At 38.5% G+C, this 16829-nt stretch overlaps 1 protein-coding gene across 1 annotated transcript in view; it reads right to left on the minus strand.

The window, feature by feature from the left end:
• DNAH6 (dynein axonemal heavy chain 6) overlaps nt 1-16829 on the minus strand; it is a 307800-nt gene that overhangs the window by 251857 nt on the left and 39114 nt on the right. Inside the window, exons 4-10 of the mRNA XM_060187710.1 lie at nt 15448-15715; nt 12513-12647; nt 12301-12421; nt 10104-10212; nt 8932-9100; nt 3998-4114; nt 1151-1351 (exon numbers count right to left, since the gene is read on the minus strand). Coding sequence (XP_060043693.1) covers nt 1151-1351; nt 3998-4114; nt 8932-9100; nt 10104-10212; nt 12301-12421; nt 12513-12647; nt 15448-15715 — 1120 coding nt within the window. The remainder of the gene's footprint in view (nt 1-1150; nt 1352-3997; nt 4115-8931; nt 9101-10103; nt 10213-12300; nt 12422-12512; nt 12648-15447; nt 15716-16829) is intronic.

Below are 16829 nucleotides of genomic sequence, written 5' to 3' on the forward strand. Positions count from 1 at the left end.
CTTCTAATAGGTAAATTAAGCATACTCCTGTTTCATAATACTATTGATTTATTTTTGTTTCAACTTGGTTATGCTGTTTTTATATGCCTTACAGTGATTTTGTACTTATTTCTCTCTGATATAATAAAACTTAAAAGTCCTCATGAAATGGAAAAAAAACATAAAAATGGGAGATGATGGATATGCTACATACAGTAGTACACATACACAGATGATCATTATGTTAAAATGCTTTGAATATTGCAACTGTATAATAAAGTTGAAAAATTATCCTTTACAAGACAGTTTTAAATGATAAACATTATTGAATTTTATTATTTAGAACTTAAGCAAGATTTGGTGTAGAAAGATACCCTAAAATTTTACAATCTTGGAACCACTTTTAATCACACATTTAAAATAGCCATATAGGCTGTAGCACAGTGGGTTAAGCGCACATGATAAAATAGCCAAGTGAAAAAAAAAGAATCATGGTCTGGGAAGTGGTGTAGTGGACAAAGCATTGGATTCTCAACCATGAGGTCCTGAGTTTTATCCCCGGCAGCACATGTACCAGAGTGATGTCTGGTTCTTTCTCTCCTCCTATCTTTCTCATGAATAAATAAATAAATTCAAAAAAAATTTTAGAAAAAGAATCATAGAAAGGGATATGTAAACTATTAGTAAACTATGATTTATTTCTTAAAAAGAAAAGAAAAAATTGAGATTTAGTAACTTTTAATTTAAGGAAAGAAAACATATTACTCAATTTCTTCTTAAAAATTAAGAATCTTGGGGATTGGGCGGTAGCGCAGTGGGTTAAGCGCACGTGGGTGAAGCGCAAGGACAGGGGTAAGGTTCCCAGTTCGATCCACCTGGCTCCCCAACTGCAGGGGAGCTTCATGACTGGTGAAGCAGGTCTGTAAGTGTCTGTCTTTCTCTCCCCATCTCTGTCTTCCCCTCCTCTCTCGATTTCTCTGTCTTATCCAACAACAAAATAATAACCACAACAACAATACAACACGAGGGCAACAAACAGGGAAAATAGCCTCCAGGAGCAGTAGATTTGTGGTACAGGCACCGAGCTGCAGCAATAACCCCAGAAGGAAAAAAAAAAAAAGAAAAAAAAGTTAAGAATCTTTTAGGATAGTATTACCAAAATCAAATGTACCTTTATTTGAAGGATAATTGTGTGAAAATATTTATCATCCTCAAATACTGCTGATAAGCTTGGGCCAGATCCACAGGTTTTTTCTTCAAGCTTATTGTTAATGTAAGGGCTGGTGAAAGCATTAAAATATGCATCAGGAACAAGATTAGGGACTGATAACACAGTGCTTTGAAAATGATTGATTGCGCCAGAGATGCCATCCTGTTAGAGATAAAAAGCATAAGCATAGTGTAAATACACACAGGAACATTTTAATGAATATTTTTAAATTTTCTGAAATATTAAGATAAAATAAAGGGATAACCCATTCAATGTATAAATTAACTGTGTTAATTCTGAGTACATTACAAATCAAAAGACAACAGTGCTTGTCATCAAGAGGCATTTCCTAACTAAAAGAGAAGTAGAGAAACAAAAATTCCAATACATTGTAATGACTGTATAGAATAAGCATGAAATAAACACAGAAGAATCAAAAGTGAAGGAAGGCCAAAGCATGCCTACAGAGTCAGGGAAACTTAAAGGATGGGCTAAATGCTTCTATTTTTTTATAGTGCAGAAATCTAACCTAGGAGACAAATAACATGTGTAAATAAATATTAAAGTGCAAAGACATTCACTACCACATTTTTAATAATAATAATCTATTAGAGGAAGTCCTTTAAGTTGTTTTTGTTTGTTTTGTTTTTTCACCTGGGTTGTCACAGTGAATCCACCGCTCTTTTCCCCCCTTTCTTTTAAAAATTATGATATGAGACAGAGAGAAATAAGGTGAGTTATGGGACAAGAGAGGCACTGGCAGCCTGCTCCAATGCTCATGAAGTTTCCCTCCTTCTGGCAGGAACTGGGAGCTTGAACCTGGGTCCTTACACATAGTAACCCATATGCATCACCATCCAGCCCCCAATTAGAGGAAATACTTAGTGTTCAAAAATAGGATTATGGCTATGTTATGGTATGTTTATACTCTGGAAAAGTATGCACCTGTTCAAGTGTCATAGCTAAGCTGTAGAATCCATGCCTCACATGCGAGGCCAAGTGTCAGTTAGCAGTACTGCATTAAAAACAACAACAAGTATAGACTCTCATGCCTGAGGCTCCAAAGTCCCAAGTTCAATCCCCTGCACCACCGTAAGCCAGAGCGTAACAGTGCTCTGGTTAAAAAATTTTTTAAAAAAATTTTAATTAAAAAAAAAAAAGTATATTACACCAAAGTAAAGGACTCTGGGACATGAGGGGAGAGGGGATAGGACTTTCAGGTCCTGGTGCATGATAGTGGAAGAGGATCTAGGCTAGGGGTGAGAGTGTCAGAAACTTGAGAAAGTTTACATGTAAACTGGGCTGGGTGGTGGCGTACCTGGTTGAGCACACATGTTACGATGCTCAAGGGCCTGGGTTTAAGCCCCTAGTCCCCATCTGCATGCAGAAAGTTTCGTGAGTGTTGAAGCTGTGTTGCAGGTGTCTTTCTTTCTCCCTATCTCCTCCTCCACCTCAATTTCTCTCTGTTTTATCAAATAAAAATAAAGTTTATATGTGTCCCAACTCCTTTCTGCCTGTAATGTCTAATAATATATCACAGAGAATTATTTGAAAAATATTACTATAGGTACTGGAGAAATTGTAATTTTAAGTGACAAGGTTAGATTGAAATATGGCATATATGAATACTATGCAATATTAAAATAAAAGGGCTCTTGGCAGTGGTGCCCCCAGTAGAACATTAGCAAGGACCTGGGTTCAAGTCTCTAGCTTCCACTTGCAGAGAAATAGTTTCATAAGTGGTAGGGGTAGTGCTGCAGGTTCCCCTCAGTTCCCTCTCAAATTCTGTCTCTATCAAAGAGACAGAGAGAGAGGGAAGAAAAAAAAAGGAAAGCAAGGGAAGGGAAGGGAAGGGAAAGGGAGGGGAGGAGAGAGGAGAGGAGTGATGGGAGAGGGAGAGGGAGAGGGAGAGGGAGAGGGAGAGGGGGAGGGAGAGGGAGAGGGAGAGGGAATGAGAGAAGGGAAGGGAAGGGAAAGGAAGGGGAAAGGGGATGGGAAAGGGAAGGGAAAGGGAAATGGAAAGGGGAAGGGAAAGGAAATGGAAAGGGGAAGGGAAAGGAAAAGGGAGGGAAGGGAAGGAAAGGGAAGGGAAGGGAAGGGAAAGGAAGGGAAGGGAAAGAGGAAGGGGAAGGAAAAAAGAAAGGAAGGAGGAACAATGGCAATTAGGAGCAGTGGATTTTGACATGCAGGTACTAAGCCCCAGAAATAACCCTGGTTAATGAAAAAAACTAAAACAGAGCACAATCCCACTGTGAGTAATGTAGAAAATTAAAGGGTAGACATGCAGATGAGACCAGACTATTACAGCAGCCTAACTGGGAGCCAGTAAAGATCCCAGCAGTAAGTGCAACTAAGGGTTTACAAAGGACTTAGTCTCAGAGAAGTAAGGAAGAACCCAAGATACCTTCCAGATCACTGGTTTGGGCCAAGAAAGAGGCTCAGTGGGTAGACCACTGACTGAGTCTCTGAGTTTAATCTTGGGAAGCACATTAAAAAATGTCTTATAAAATGGCATTCACAATAAATGATTTCTTAGACTTCTATTAGAGGTATTCCTATAGTTAATTATAAATTTTGTATATAATATATTCTTTAGATGCTGTATTCTATCAAATCTTTAATTTCTCTCATGCTAAAGAAAATGGCCAAGCTTTTAGTTTTATGTAGATGTCATACTATTTAGAGAACAATGCCCCCTCCTCATTTTGGAGGAGTGACAAGGCCAATCCCACTAGTCATTTGATAGTAAAAGAGCTTTTCCCTTTGCAGAAAGGTGTTTGGGTAAGAATATTATATAAAGAAACACACCAGAAAATCGTCCAGCGAAGGCTCAAAGAGTAGTGACTGAACTGTCAAAATCAGCTCTGTGAGAAACATAGGGATGAGAGAATCATCTTCTTCCTGCTTTTCCATTACTGAGGCTCCCTGAAATGAGCATATTTTCAGTGTTATAGAGATTTTAAGTACCAGGTGTAATATAAAATGCTTCTGTATGGAGTTGGATGGTAGCTCAGCAGGTTAAGCACACATGGCGCAGACTGGAAGGACCAGAGTAAGGATCCCAGTTCGAGCCCCTGGCTCCCCACCTGCAGGGGAGTCGCTTCACAGGTGGTGAAGCAGGTCTGAAGGTGTCTATCTTTCTCTCCTCCTCTCTGTCTTCCCTTCTGCTCTCCATTTCTCTCTGTCCTATCCAACAATGATGACCAGAGTAAGGATCCCAGTTCGAGCCCCTGGCTCCCCACCTGCAGGGGAGTCGCTTCACAGGTGGTGAAGCAGGTCTGAAGGTGTCTATCTTTCTCTCCTCCTCTCTGTCTTCCCTTCTGCTCTCCATTTCTCTCTGTCCTATCCAACAATGATGACATCAATAACAGCAACAATAATAACTACAACAATAAAACAAGGGCAATAAAATTAATAAATACTTTTAAAAATAAAGAAATGCTTCTGTAATGCAAAGAGGCAGTGTACCTTTGAATTCGTCTTTTTTCTTATTTTTTGCCTCCAGGTTATTGCTGGGGCTTGGTGCCAGCACTACAAATTCACTGCTCCTGGAGGCTATTTTTCCCATTTTTGTTGCCCTCGTTGTGGTTGTTATTGTTGTTATAGCTGTTGTTGTTGTTGGAGAGGACAGGGAGAAATCGAGAGAGGAGGGGAAGATGAGGGAGAGAAAAATAGACACCTGCAGACCTGCTTCACCGCTTGTGAAGCAACCCTCCTGTAGGTGGGGAGCTGAGGGCTCAAACAAGATCCTTACAACAGTTCTTGTGCTTTGTTTGTGCCATGTGTGCTTAACTAACTGGGCTACCACCCAGCCCCCCACTTTTGAATTTGTATAAATGGCTGAGTTATAATGTCAGAACAGAATTTCAATATTATCATAATTTTAAAAAATAAAGGCAAATATTTCCAACTCTCACACTATCTCTCCAGACAATAACTTAGGTCACCTGCATGTTAGATTTCAAGCTCAGGCAAAAACTAGTAGGGTTATGGGCTCCTTGGAATATACCTAAAATAGACCTACTAGCTTTTTCCAAAACGGAGACCCCAAATCTTCATCTGTAATATTCCAGCCTTTAGGTTCATGATTAGTCAACAATTTGTTCTTAACTCCTTTTCAGCCACCAGGTTCCAGATGCTATCATGATGCCAGCCTGACTTCACTGGGCAGATGACCCTCCCAAGGTGTCCTGGAGCCCCACCTCCCCAGATCCCTACCCCAGTAGGGAAAGAGAGAGACAAGCTGGGAGTATGAATCAACCTGCCAATGCTCATGTTCAGCAGGGAAGCAATTATAGAAGCCAGACCTCTCACCTTCCGCACCCCATAATGATCCCGGATCTGTACTCCCAGAGGGATACAGAATAGGAAAGCTATCAAGGGAGGCAATTGGATACAGAGTTCTGGTGGTGGGAATTATGTGGAATTATATCCCTCTTATCCTATGGTCTTGTCAATAATTCCATTTTATAAATAAATAAAAAGATAAGCAGATGACTGACCCTGGAGAGGTAGCTCAGTATATAGAGTACATTCCTTATATGTATGAATGAAGCTTTGGGTTTGAACTCCAAGCACATGGGAGCACCAAGGACAGAGACAAGAGGAACTGCATGGATGGTAAAGCGGTGCTTTGGTCTCTCTACCTTTCCTCACTTTCATAAGATAAATAAATATTTTAAGATAAGAAAAATAAATAAATAAATGCAAATATTGGAAGATCATCTAATTGTAAAACTTTTGTCCTTGCCAAAAACACTACCAATAAAATGAAAGGCAAACAACTGGAAGAAATATATGACTAATGTACATGGGAAATGGAAGGCTGATACCATTTCATTAGAAATACACTTAATATACTTAATAGAAATATATGCTAATGAAATAATCATTTATACTCAAGTACAAATAAACTTGAATTGGAAAATGTGGGATGCCAATAACCTGGTAATTCTTAATATTTATTTATTTCCTTTTTGTTGTCCTTGTTTTTATTGTTGCTGTAGTTATTAAGTTGATGTCGTCACTGTTGAATAGGACAGAAAGAAATGGAGAGAGGAGGGGAAGACAGAGAAGGGGAGAGAAAGATAGACACCTGCAGACCTGCTTCACTGCCTGTGAAGTGACCCCACCTGCAGGTGGGGAGCTGGAGGCTTGAACTGGGATCCTCACGCCAGTCCTTGCGCTTTGCGCCACGTGCACTTAACCCGCTGCATAACCTGGTAATTCTTAAAAAGCATAGACAAATGATTAATCAACCTCTCCCTTCTTTTCTCCATTAAGACAGTTGAGAAGGGAGGGTGAGATAGAAGAGAAGAGACAGAGAGACACCTGCAGCACTGCTTCATTAGTTGGGAATCTTTCCCCCTACAGGTAGGGAACAGGGGCTTGAAACTGTGTCCTTGCCCATTGTAATGTGTGCACTTAACCAGGTGTACCATTGCCTGGTCCCATTAATACGATCTTTGAAAGCAGTGACATACTAATTTATAATCACCACAAGCTAGCAAATATTAAAGCAAATATCTAAAAAAGGACTCATTCTGAAACACTGCTAGGAAGGTTGCAAGCTGACACAAAATTTTAAGTCATAAATGAAATTTAGAAATGTCTTCCAAGGAGAAGAGTCACAGACATGTGAAAAATGTATATACAACAGTGTTTGATGAGGCATTATTTGCAATAGTGAGAAAATGTTCAATAGCACAAAAATAATTTACTAGAAATAAGATAGATTTCTGTGTGAAACTATTATAAGGAAACTACATATAATATATATTTTAATATTGTTATTTATTGGATAGAGACAAAAATCAAGAGAGGAGGAGAAGACAGAGAAAGAGAAGGGAAGGTAGGCACTGGTGCACCAGGTTAAACATACATAGCATGAAGTGTAAGGACCCACACAAGGATCCTGGTTCAAGCCCCCAGTTCCCCACCTGCAGGGGTGTTGCGTCACAAAGCAGTGAAGCAGGTCTGAAATCAGGTCTCTCTCTCTCTCTCTTTCCCTTTCTCTCTCTCTCTCTCTCTCTCTCTCTCTCTGCCTTCGCCTCTCAATTTCTCTCTGTCCTATCAAAAAAAAAAAAGATGGAAAAAATGGCTGCAGGAGCAGTGGATTTGTATTGCAGGCACCAAACCCCAGTGATAACCCTGGAGAGAGATAGAGACCTGCAGAACTGCTTCATCACTTATGAAGCTTTCCCCATGCAGGTGGGGACTGGAGGCTTGAACATGGGTCATTGTACATGTTAATATGTGCACTTAATCAGCCTGACCCCTTTTGAATATTTACAGAGCCTGTGCTTTGCCATGTGTGAGGTCAAGGTTGAGCCCTGGCATCACATGGGAGGTGTAATGGCACCAAAGAAAGTTCTGGTGCTATGATATCTCATGAACACATCTCTCTCTCCACACACACACACACACACACACACACACACACTGGAAAAGTTAAATTGAGCGTACTTGAGGCTCTGGCTCGAAGAAATAAAGTAGTATCTGTTGAATAACCTTTTGTAAATTCCTGAGAAACATGATAACATTTAGTACAATAGATATTTTCATTATTACTATATATTTGCTGATGTAATTTTCATTCATCATATATACATATATATGCACACACATATGCTAAATTCTTTTTATCTTTTTTATTGGAGGGATTAATAGTTTACAGTCAACAGTAAATGCAGTTGTCTGTACATGAGTAAAATTTCTCAGTTTTCTGCAAAGCACTCTAAACCCTGTACTAGGTCCTCCTCCACCATCATGTTCCAGAACCTGAACCCTCCCATACCCCAGAGTCCTTTACTTTGGTGCCATCCACCAAACCCAGTTCAAGTTTTGCTTTGTATTTTCCCTTCTAGTCTTATTTCTCAACTTAAGTCTGTGAGTGAGATCATCCCATATTCATATTTATCCTTCTGGCTGATCTCACTTAGCAAAATTCCTTCAAGCTCCATCTAAGATGAGGCGAAGAAAGTGAAATCACCATTTTTAACAGCTGAGTGGACATCTGAGTTGCTTCCAGGTTTTGGCTGTTATAAATTGTGCTGCTATGAAGAAAGGTAAACATATCTTTTGGATGAATTTGTGTTTGGTTCAAACAGCTGAGTGACTGAGAAAGCTAACCAAATCTGAGGAGGGTGTCCTGGGAAACTGTGGTTTACAGCCAATCTGTCAGAATGATAATCTGGGCTCACCAGGGTGCTCAAAGTCTCAAGATATTATCTGAACTGCAGGGTATACTGAAGAAGACTGAGTCCATAACTCATGGGATCTGACATTATCTTTGGATAGACTATGTCAGAACTGATTGTAGTTGAAATGAATTCCCAGATACCTCCCCTGCTGGTGTCTGGAATGTGCTTGTTGGTGTGGGGAGGCATCCGTACACTCAGGTTGATGATCACTTCCAAGGAACCCCACACACATAGAGGTTTTTTGTTTGTTTTTTGTAAGATTTTGGACAAAGCTTACAGACCAGCCTGCCTCTGCTTGTCAGGGAAGCTCCCTGGAGTATTAGCTAAGACAGCTCCCAGGGTGCCATTTGCAGAACAACACACAAACTTGGAGCCTTCCCTATAAAACTTCAAGTTCATTCATCTCAAATATACATCTCAATATCAAAACCTCTAAACATTTGTTCTATTTTTTACAGTATAAAAAAAACCAACATAGTCCATAGAGTATATTAACAACTTCTCAATATATGCTAAGTGGTAATTTTTTTCTGAATATACCTTTTTCTCAGTAACTTCAGGCTTTTCTTCAGTAACCCATTTCTGAATGATATCTGCTGAAGGCGTTCGTTTTAGCTTGTCAGTGAGATAATTCAGAAGAGAGTTAACAGAGTTTACTGTTAGATCATGCATAGTATTCTCAATTAGGTAGTCATTCAGACGAATAAAACTTGAAAGGAAAAAAAAAACACCAACTTTAGTTTTCTATATTTGTTCCTATTTTAAGATGGCTCCAAAGCAAGTTAAAACATTTTTAAATATCATGATTCCTCCTTATACTTCCAAGTATGTTATTAATATCAGATTTGTTGACCAGAGGAGGTATTCTTTCTTAAGGATTTTTCATTAACAAACAAATATATTAATTTAGCTAAATTTGGGGTGGGGGGAAAGAACCTACTTCATCTAGTCACAAGGGCCCAAAATGTTTTTAAGACACTTTCAAGAAGTTGTCGGACATAAAATATTTGTAACATATTCTAATGATAAAGGTAATAAAATCTTTATTGCTGAATAAATGTTGTTTCCCCCAGCTCCTCACCTTCAGGGGGGAAGCTTCACAAGTGGTGAAGCATGTCTGCAGGTGTCTTTCTCTCTCCTCTATTTCCTCCTCCTCTCTCAATTTCTCTCTGCCATATCCAGTAAAATGGAAAGAACGGCCACCAGGGGCAGTGGATTCATAGTGCTGGCACTGAGGCCCAGCAATAACCCTGAGGCCAAAAATAAACAAATAAACATTGTTGGACAGCAATTGCTAACTCAAAGATTCAGATTCTGTGTTTCCTCGCTTGAGTAAATCAGATATAGACTAAGTTCAAAAGAACAGAGAAGACTGCTCAGGTCCATTCCAGGAACCATAACCCTCTGTGTACCTGACTTAACACATGTAACTATTTACAGGCTACAGACTAGGCTAGGGGGAAACAAAGGCTTAGTGACTAAAGAGGGACCATTGGCCTTGGACACTCTATACTGTCTGTCAGCACCTCATGCTCAGAATGTGTGTTGCTTGGTCATAGTTACAGCAACAGGCTTTTGGAGCAACTTTTAGGTTACCACAACCCCCAAATTTCTTATCACTAGTAATGAATCCTGTGAGGAAGGCTTTCATTTTTTAATGAAACTTGAGAAGACGTATGGCTCAACTTTCCTAGAAAGAATGAATCATTTACCATGTTAATCTCATACAGTGGTGTCTTTTGCTGGCCTGCTCTGTATATGTCATTTTCTCAGTGTCTCCATACGCAGTCAACTCAAAACCTTCCGGGGCTGTGCAAAACTCTAAGAACAACAGAAGATTTGACAGGAATTATTATATAAAATATCCTATTTCTTTCAGACGAAGATTCAAAGCAATAAATCATTTTGGTGTATGAGATATTTCAGACTCCAGAAAATAAAAAAATAATTCCACACCAAAGCCTTTCAATTCAACACGAAAATTGTAGAGAACTTATACAGTGTCTCTAATAGAATTTCAACTATGTACTTTCATACTTCTCTCCCAAGAGCGCTCTTACCCACCTTTTTATTTTTTATTTTTATATTTATTTATTTCCTTTTGTTGCCCTTGTTGTTTCATTGTTGTTATTATTGTTGTTATTGGTGTCGTCGTTGCTGGATAGGACAGAGAGAAATGGAGAGAGGAGGGGAAGACAGAGGGGGGAGAGAAAGACACCTGCAGACCTGCTTCACCACTTGTGAAGCAACCCCCCCCTGCAGATGGGGAGCCAGGGGCTCGAAATGGGACCCTTATGCTGGTTCTTGTGCTTTGCACCACCTGCACTTAACCCACTGCACCCTCCTTTATCTTTCTGTTTGTTTGTTTACACCAAAGTACTGCTTAGCTCTGGTGTATGGTGGTAGTGGGGAGGACTGAACCTGGTTATTTGGAGCCTCAGGCATGAGAGTCTCTTCGCATAACCATTATGCTATCTACCCCTCCAACTACCCTCCTTTTCCCACTTTTATTTTATTCTTTTTTAAAAATTTCTTTATTGGGGGATTAATGTTTTACATTCAACAGTAAATACAATAGTTTGTACATGCATAACATTTCCCAGTTTTCCATTAACAATACAACCCCCACTAGGTCCTCTGTCATCCTTTTTGGACCTGTATTCTCCCCACCCACCCACCCCAGAGTCTTTTTTTTTTTTTTTTTTTGGTGCAACACGCCAATTCCAGTTCAGGTTTTACTTGTGTTTTCTTTTCTGATCTTGTTTTTCAACTTCTGCCTGAGAGTAAGATCATCCCATATTCATCCTTCTGTTTATGACTTATTTCACTTAACATGAATTTTTTAAGGTCCATCCAAGATCGGCTGAAAACGATGCAATCACCATTTTTTATAGCTGAGTAGTATTCCATTGTATATATATATATACAACTTGCTCAGCCACTCTATTTTAGTTATTCTTTTTTTTAAAGTATTTTAAAAGTTTTTTATTTATTTATTTTATTTATTTACTCCCTTTTGTTGCCCTTGTTGTTTTATTGTTGTAGTTATTATTGTTGTTGTCGTTGTTGGATAGGACAGAGAGAAATGGAGAGAGGAGGGGAAGACAGAGAGGAGGAGAGAAAGATAGACACCTGCAGACCTGCTTCACCGCCTGTGAAGCGACTCCCCTGCAGGTGGGGAGCCGGGGTTCGAACCGGGATCCTTATGCCGGTCCTTGTGCTTTGCGCCACCTGCGCTTAACCCTCTGCACTACAGCCCAACTCCCTTTAAAAGTATTTTTAGAGTTTTTTTTTTCTTACATGTGTGTGAGAGAGAGTTTTACATGAGCAGAGAGAAAGAGATAAACAAGAGCAGCACACTGGCACTTGTAATTCTGGGGACGGAATGGGAACCTTGGGCATGCCAACCTAATGCCTTGCCAGTCGAGCTATTTTCAGAGCTGCATTTTAGTTATCCTTGAGTCCCTTATAGATGCTATGATTCATCCAGTCCTATATTTTTAATGAAACTACTGTCTGCAGAAATAGGATAGAGATGCCTTTAAACAGAGGCCTTGAGTACACTATCAAATACTTGTGAAATAAATTTATAAGCAGATAGGAAACACCTGGCACAAGCAGGAGTAAAACAGGAAAAATGCAGTACTTACTATGTTCCTGCTTCCACAATATATATTAGATTCATGACCTATTAGCTCTTCCGAAAGGGTGCGGGTGTGGTAGATAGCATATGGTTATGTAAAGACTCTCATGACCGAGGCGCCAATGTCCCAAGTTTAATCCCCAGTACCACCATCAGCGAGAGCTGAGCAGTGCTTTTGGTAATAAATAAATAAGTACTCACAAAAGTAAATTAAAAGGTATTAAGTCCACTGTTTTTGATATCTCGGAGGTTTTCCCCCTTCATACCTGCATTAGAGTCATATAAACAATCATCAGGAATAAAGCCTTCAGCATGCAGAGCACTGCGACAAGCATTCCTGACCACTTCCCGAGTCTCACATCGGAACTCCTCTAGGCGCTCTGTCACCTGGACATGGATGAATATGCATAATGAGTGGTAGCACAGTAGCCACAGTAGGGGGAAAAAAAATCTGAAAGTTCATAGGTAAAATCCCTACCTCTTCTAGCCGTAAGACTTGTGCAAACTTAAATTCTTGCAGGGTGTAGGTGTGACATTTTTCAATACTACAAAGTCCCACAAAACTCAACTGATAACACATTTCATTTATTTTGAGAAGAGCTGGTCGCAAATACTGAATGAAAACAGGAATCACCATTATTTAGTTTAAAAAAAAAAAAGCTTCACCTAAATATCTGACTTCCAACATAAAGAATAGGTATGAATGCTATAGGGAATACAAGCTGACCTCCCTACTTTGTTTTTGCTGCTGTTAGTAAATCTTCCCTAGGTAGGTCATTACTGACTACTACATCAACAGTGTCCACTACAGTGATAAGGATCCAACATTATTTTAAGTTATTATCAGAACTATAAAAGGACAGAGAATTACCACCTTGATGGTGGGTATCAATACAGAAAAGAGTGAGATAGCAGGGCCAACTGGTGGCACACCTGGTTGGGTACACATTATAGTGCACAAGGACCTGGGTTCAAGTGCCTGGTCCCCACCTGCAGGGGGAAAGCTTCATGAATGGTAAAGCTGGTCTGCAAGTGTCTTTCTCTCTCCCTGTCTATCTCCCTCCCCACTCTTGATTTCTCTCTCTCTCCAATAATAAATAAATAAAAATATTTTTAAAAAGAAAAAAGTGAGATAGTACAATTTTTGTCAGTCAGTATGCTTTGGCAGACCTTCCTCCAATGCTTCTGGTGCTAGAGCTCCTCTTTCTTTTGGGAAATTTGTTATCATGAGGTTTTCATAGAGTTGACCCCTCACTTTCCTTATTACAGAAAAATTCCTACTAAATACATATAATTAAGTATAGAGAGAAGTGAAACATCGTGGAAAAGGGCTGAGTGTATTTTGCAGGCACATATACAGAGATTCGAAACTGTACCCATGTGTCCACAAGTGTACTGTAATCCATTTACTTACTATACAGTAAAGTTAATTTGAGAAAACATATATAGATATACATAAAACTAGAAGGAATTTATAAAGACTAGATATAGTCACAGATAGCTTCACTGATGAATTCTACCAAACATTTAAAGAAAAGACTAATACTTCATAAACTCTTTTTTTAAAAAAATATTTATTTTATTTATTTATTCCCTTTTGTTGCCCTTGTTGTTTTATTGTTGTAGTTATTATTGTTGTTGTCATTGTTGGATAGGACAGAGAAATGGAGAGAGGAGGGGAAGACAGAGAGGAGGAGAGAAAGATAGATAGACACCTGCAGACCTGCTTCACTGCCTGTGAAGCAGCTCCCCTGCAGGTGGGGAGCCGGGGTTCGAACCGGGATCCTTATGCCGGTCCTTGTGCTTTGCACCACCTGCGCTTAACCCGCTGCGCTACAGCCTGACTCCCCATAAACTCTTTTAAAATAGAAGACAGAACAGTTCTCAAACCTATAAAGAGTGTGTTATCCAGACACAAAAAGCAAATCAATCCATCACAAGGAAAGACTGTTACCCAGTCTTTTATATTAATATATGTGCAAATACCATCAACAAAATACTAGCAATTAAATCTAGAACTTTGAAAGAGGGAAAGAAGGATTATATAAAGAGCAAAAGGTACATCTTATTCTTAATTTTGCACGGAAAGAATTTGACAGAATTATCATGGCTCCATCATAAAAATATTCAATGAATCAGAAATAGAGAATAACATCATACTTATAATATCCTACTTAATAGAAAATCACTGAAAGTTTTCCTTTTAAGATCAGGAACAAGGATTTCTGTTCTTACTGCTTCCACTGAATAAGAAGTTCCTAAAAACCAAATAAAAGTCATTGGGGTTGGGGGGCAGGCTGTGATGCACCCAGTTAAGCACAAACATTACAGTGCACAAAGACTCGGGGTCAAGCCCCAGCTCCGCACCTGCAGGGGCAGTGTTTCATGTGTAGTGAAGCAGGTCTGCAGGTCTCTCTGTCTCTCTATTTCCCCCACCCTCTCAATTTCTATCTGTTCTATCTAATAAAGAAGTAGAAAGAAAAAAATCTCACTGAGATAGGGAAGGAAAAAGAAAACTATACCTATTTGTAAATGACATATTCTTATTCATAAGCATTCTAAGAAATGCACACATCCCAAAATATTAGAGCCAGGTGAGGGTGGATAGCTTAATGGTTCTGCAAAAAGGTACTCAAGCCTGAGGTTTCAAAGTCCCAGGTTTAATCCCCCTTGCCACCAAAAGCCAAAGCTGAACAGTGCTCTGGTAAAAAAAAAAAAAGGAGCCAAAATATTAGAGTCAATAATAAATTCTGCAAGGTTCTAGGAAGCAGGTTCCACATAAAAATTTAATTGGATAACTATATAGAATATATGTCTACATATTATATATAATATGTTCATATTTATACAAGTGCTATGTATGTGTACTATATTTACTATATAAATATGAGGAAAAATTCAAAATGGAATTGTAAAAATGCCACTTACAACAGTACCAAAACAATAAATTATTTAGTAATAAGTTCAAAAGGAAGTATAAAACATACTCTGAAACTACAAAACACAACTTTAAGAAATTGAAGAAGACTTATAAGGTATATTGTAAGTCAACAAACTACAAAATAATGTTAAAATAGCAGTACCTTCTAAATAGATCTATAGGATGAATTTAAATAGGAATGTAAAGCAATCACTACAAAAACTTCCACCTAGCTTCTTTGGAGAAACTGACAAACTAATCTGAAAACACAAGCAGAAATTCAACAGGTTTAGAGGACTCACAATTCTAGAAGACAGTGTGGTGCTGGCAAATGAATAGAAATAGGTCAATGGGGCAGAATTTAAATATTAAGAAACTCACATTTCTGGTCAACTGATTTTTGATAAGGGTTCTTTTCAGAAACAGTCTATACTTACAACTGTGATATATTAACATTTTCTTTAAGTATTTTTAAAATATGACTAATAAATACCTGATTAACAATGAATAAACTTTTTTGTAGAGAATCTCGACATCCAGTGATTTTTTTGGAATGAACATTCTTCTTCCACACATTAAAAGCTTTCCACTTCCGGAAAAGTGAAAATATGGGGATCTTAGTGAGTTCTCTGTGATATAGATATTCCTGTTCCCATCTCTCGATTTCAATAAATTCAATGTCATCATTATAAATGTGTGTTACTGCCTTTTGGCTAATAGTATAGTAGTCATTTTTATTGAGATTCTCATAACTTACAACTCTATGGAAAAATTAAAAAATTGAGATAAATTAATAAAGTGTTCAAAATAAAATTAAGCCATTTCATTACTTGTTTTAAAGAAAATATTCTGAAAAGTATATTTTATTTACAATTCTTTTTTTCATTTTATTGGAGGGGTGAATTGTTTACATTTGCTGACATAGGGGTATAATTTCCCATCTTCCCATGATAGATGTCTGTAAAATACTTTCACTCCCAGCATAGGACCTCAAAGCCACCCACCCGCTTTTTCCCCTTTCTCCCCAGAGTCATTTGCAGTACACCAATCCCAATTCAGGTTACTTTGTTTTTTTCCCTTTCTGTTGCTGAATCTTAAGTTCCACCTACAAGTGAGATCATTCAGTACTCATCCCTCTCTTATTGACCCACCACACCCAACACTGTCCCTTCAAGCTCCATCCACTGTGAGCAAAAGACGGAGAATTTTTTCTTCTATATATATTTTAGAAGTCCTGATCTAATATCCAGGTCTTTGATCCATTTTTGATCAGATTGTCAGGCATGGGGTTAAGTGGTGGTCTGTTTTCACTTTCCTACATATAGCTGTCCAGTTTTCCAGCACTATTCGTTGATGATGAGACCTTGACTAGTTTTGGTCCCTTTGTCATGTATTTGGTGGTTGTATATGTGTAATTGATAACTCAGTTCTCATTTCTCTACCATTGATCCAAAGCATCCATTTTTATTCTGTTACTACTGTTGTAAGTACTACTGCCTTGTAGTATAAACTAAACTTAGAGAGTATGATATTTCTATTTATTTAAGTGTTTTGGTGACTCACTTTTTTTGTTTGTTTTGGTTTTTGTAGGTCCACACAAATTTTTGGACAAGTTTTTAAATTTCCATGAGGAATGTCACTGGGTTATCATGACTATTGTATTTAACTTACAATATCTACGACAGACTTTAAGTTGACCTCAATTCACCAATTTGATCATTCTGTCCTCCCCTTTTGTCCATTTCCTACGTCTTTGTTTTGTCCTGTTGCTGTTGTTTGTGTTCCTATTCTATTCTACCACTGTTCACCTTATTTAGAGTTGGAATTCCTTTGCTTCTTTACATGTGGGATTTCTTTCAGTATAAATCTTTCAAA

The sequence above is a fragment of the Erinaceus europaeus genome, chromosome 3, assembly GCF_950295315.1.
Source record: "Erinaceus europaeus chromosome 3, mEriEur2.1, whole genome shotgun sequence".
Lineage (NCBI taxonomy): Eukaryota > Metazoa > Chordata > Mammalia > Eulipotyphla > Erinaceidae > Erinaceus > Erinaceus europaeus.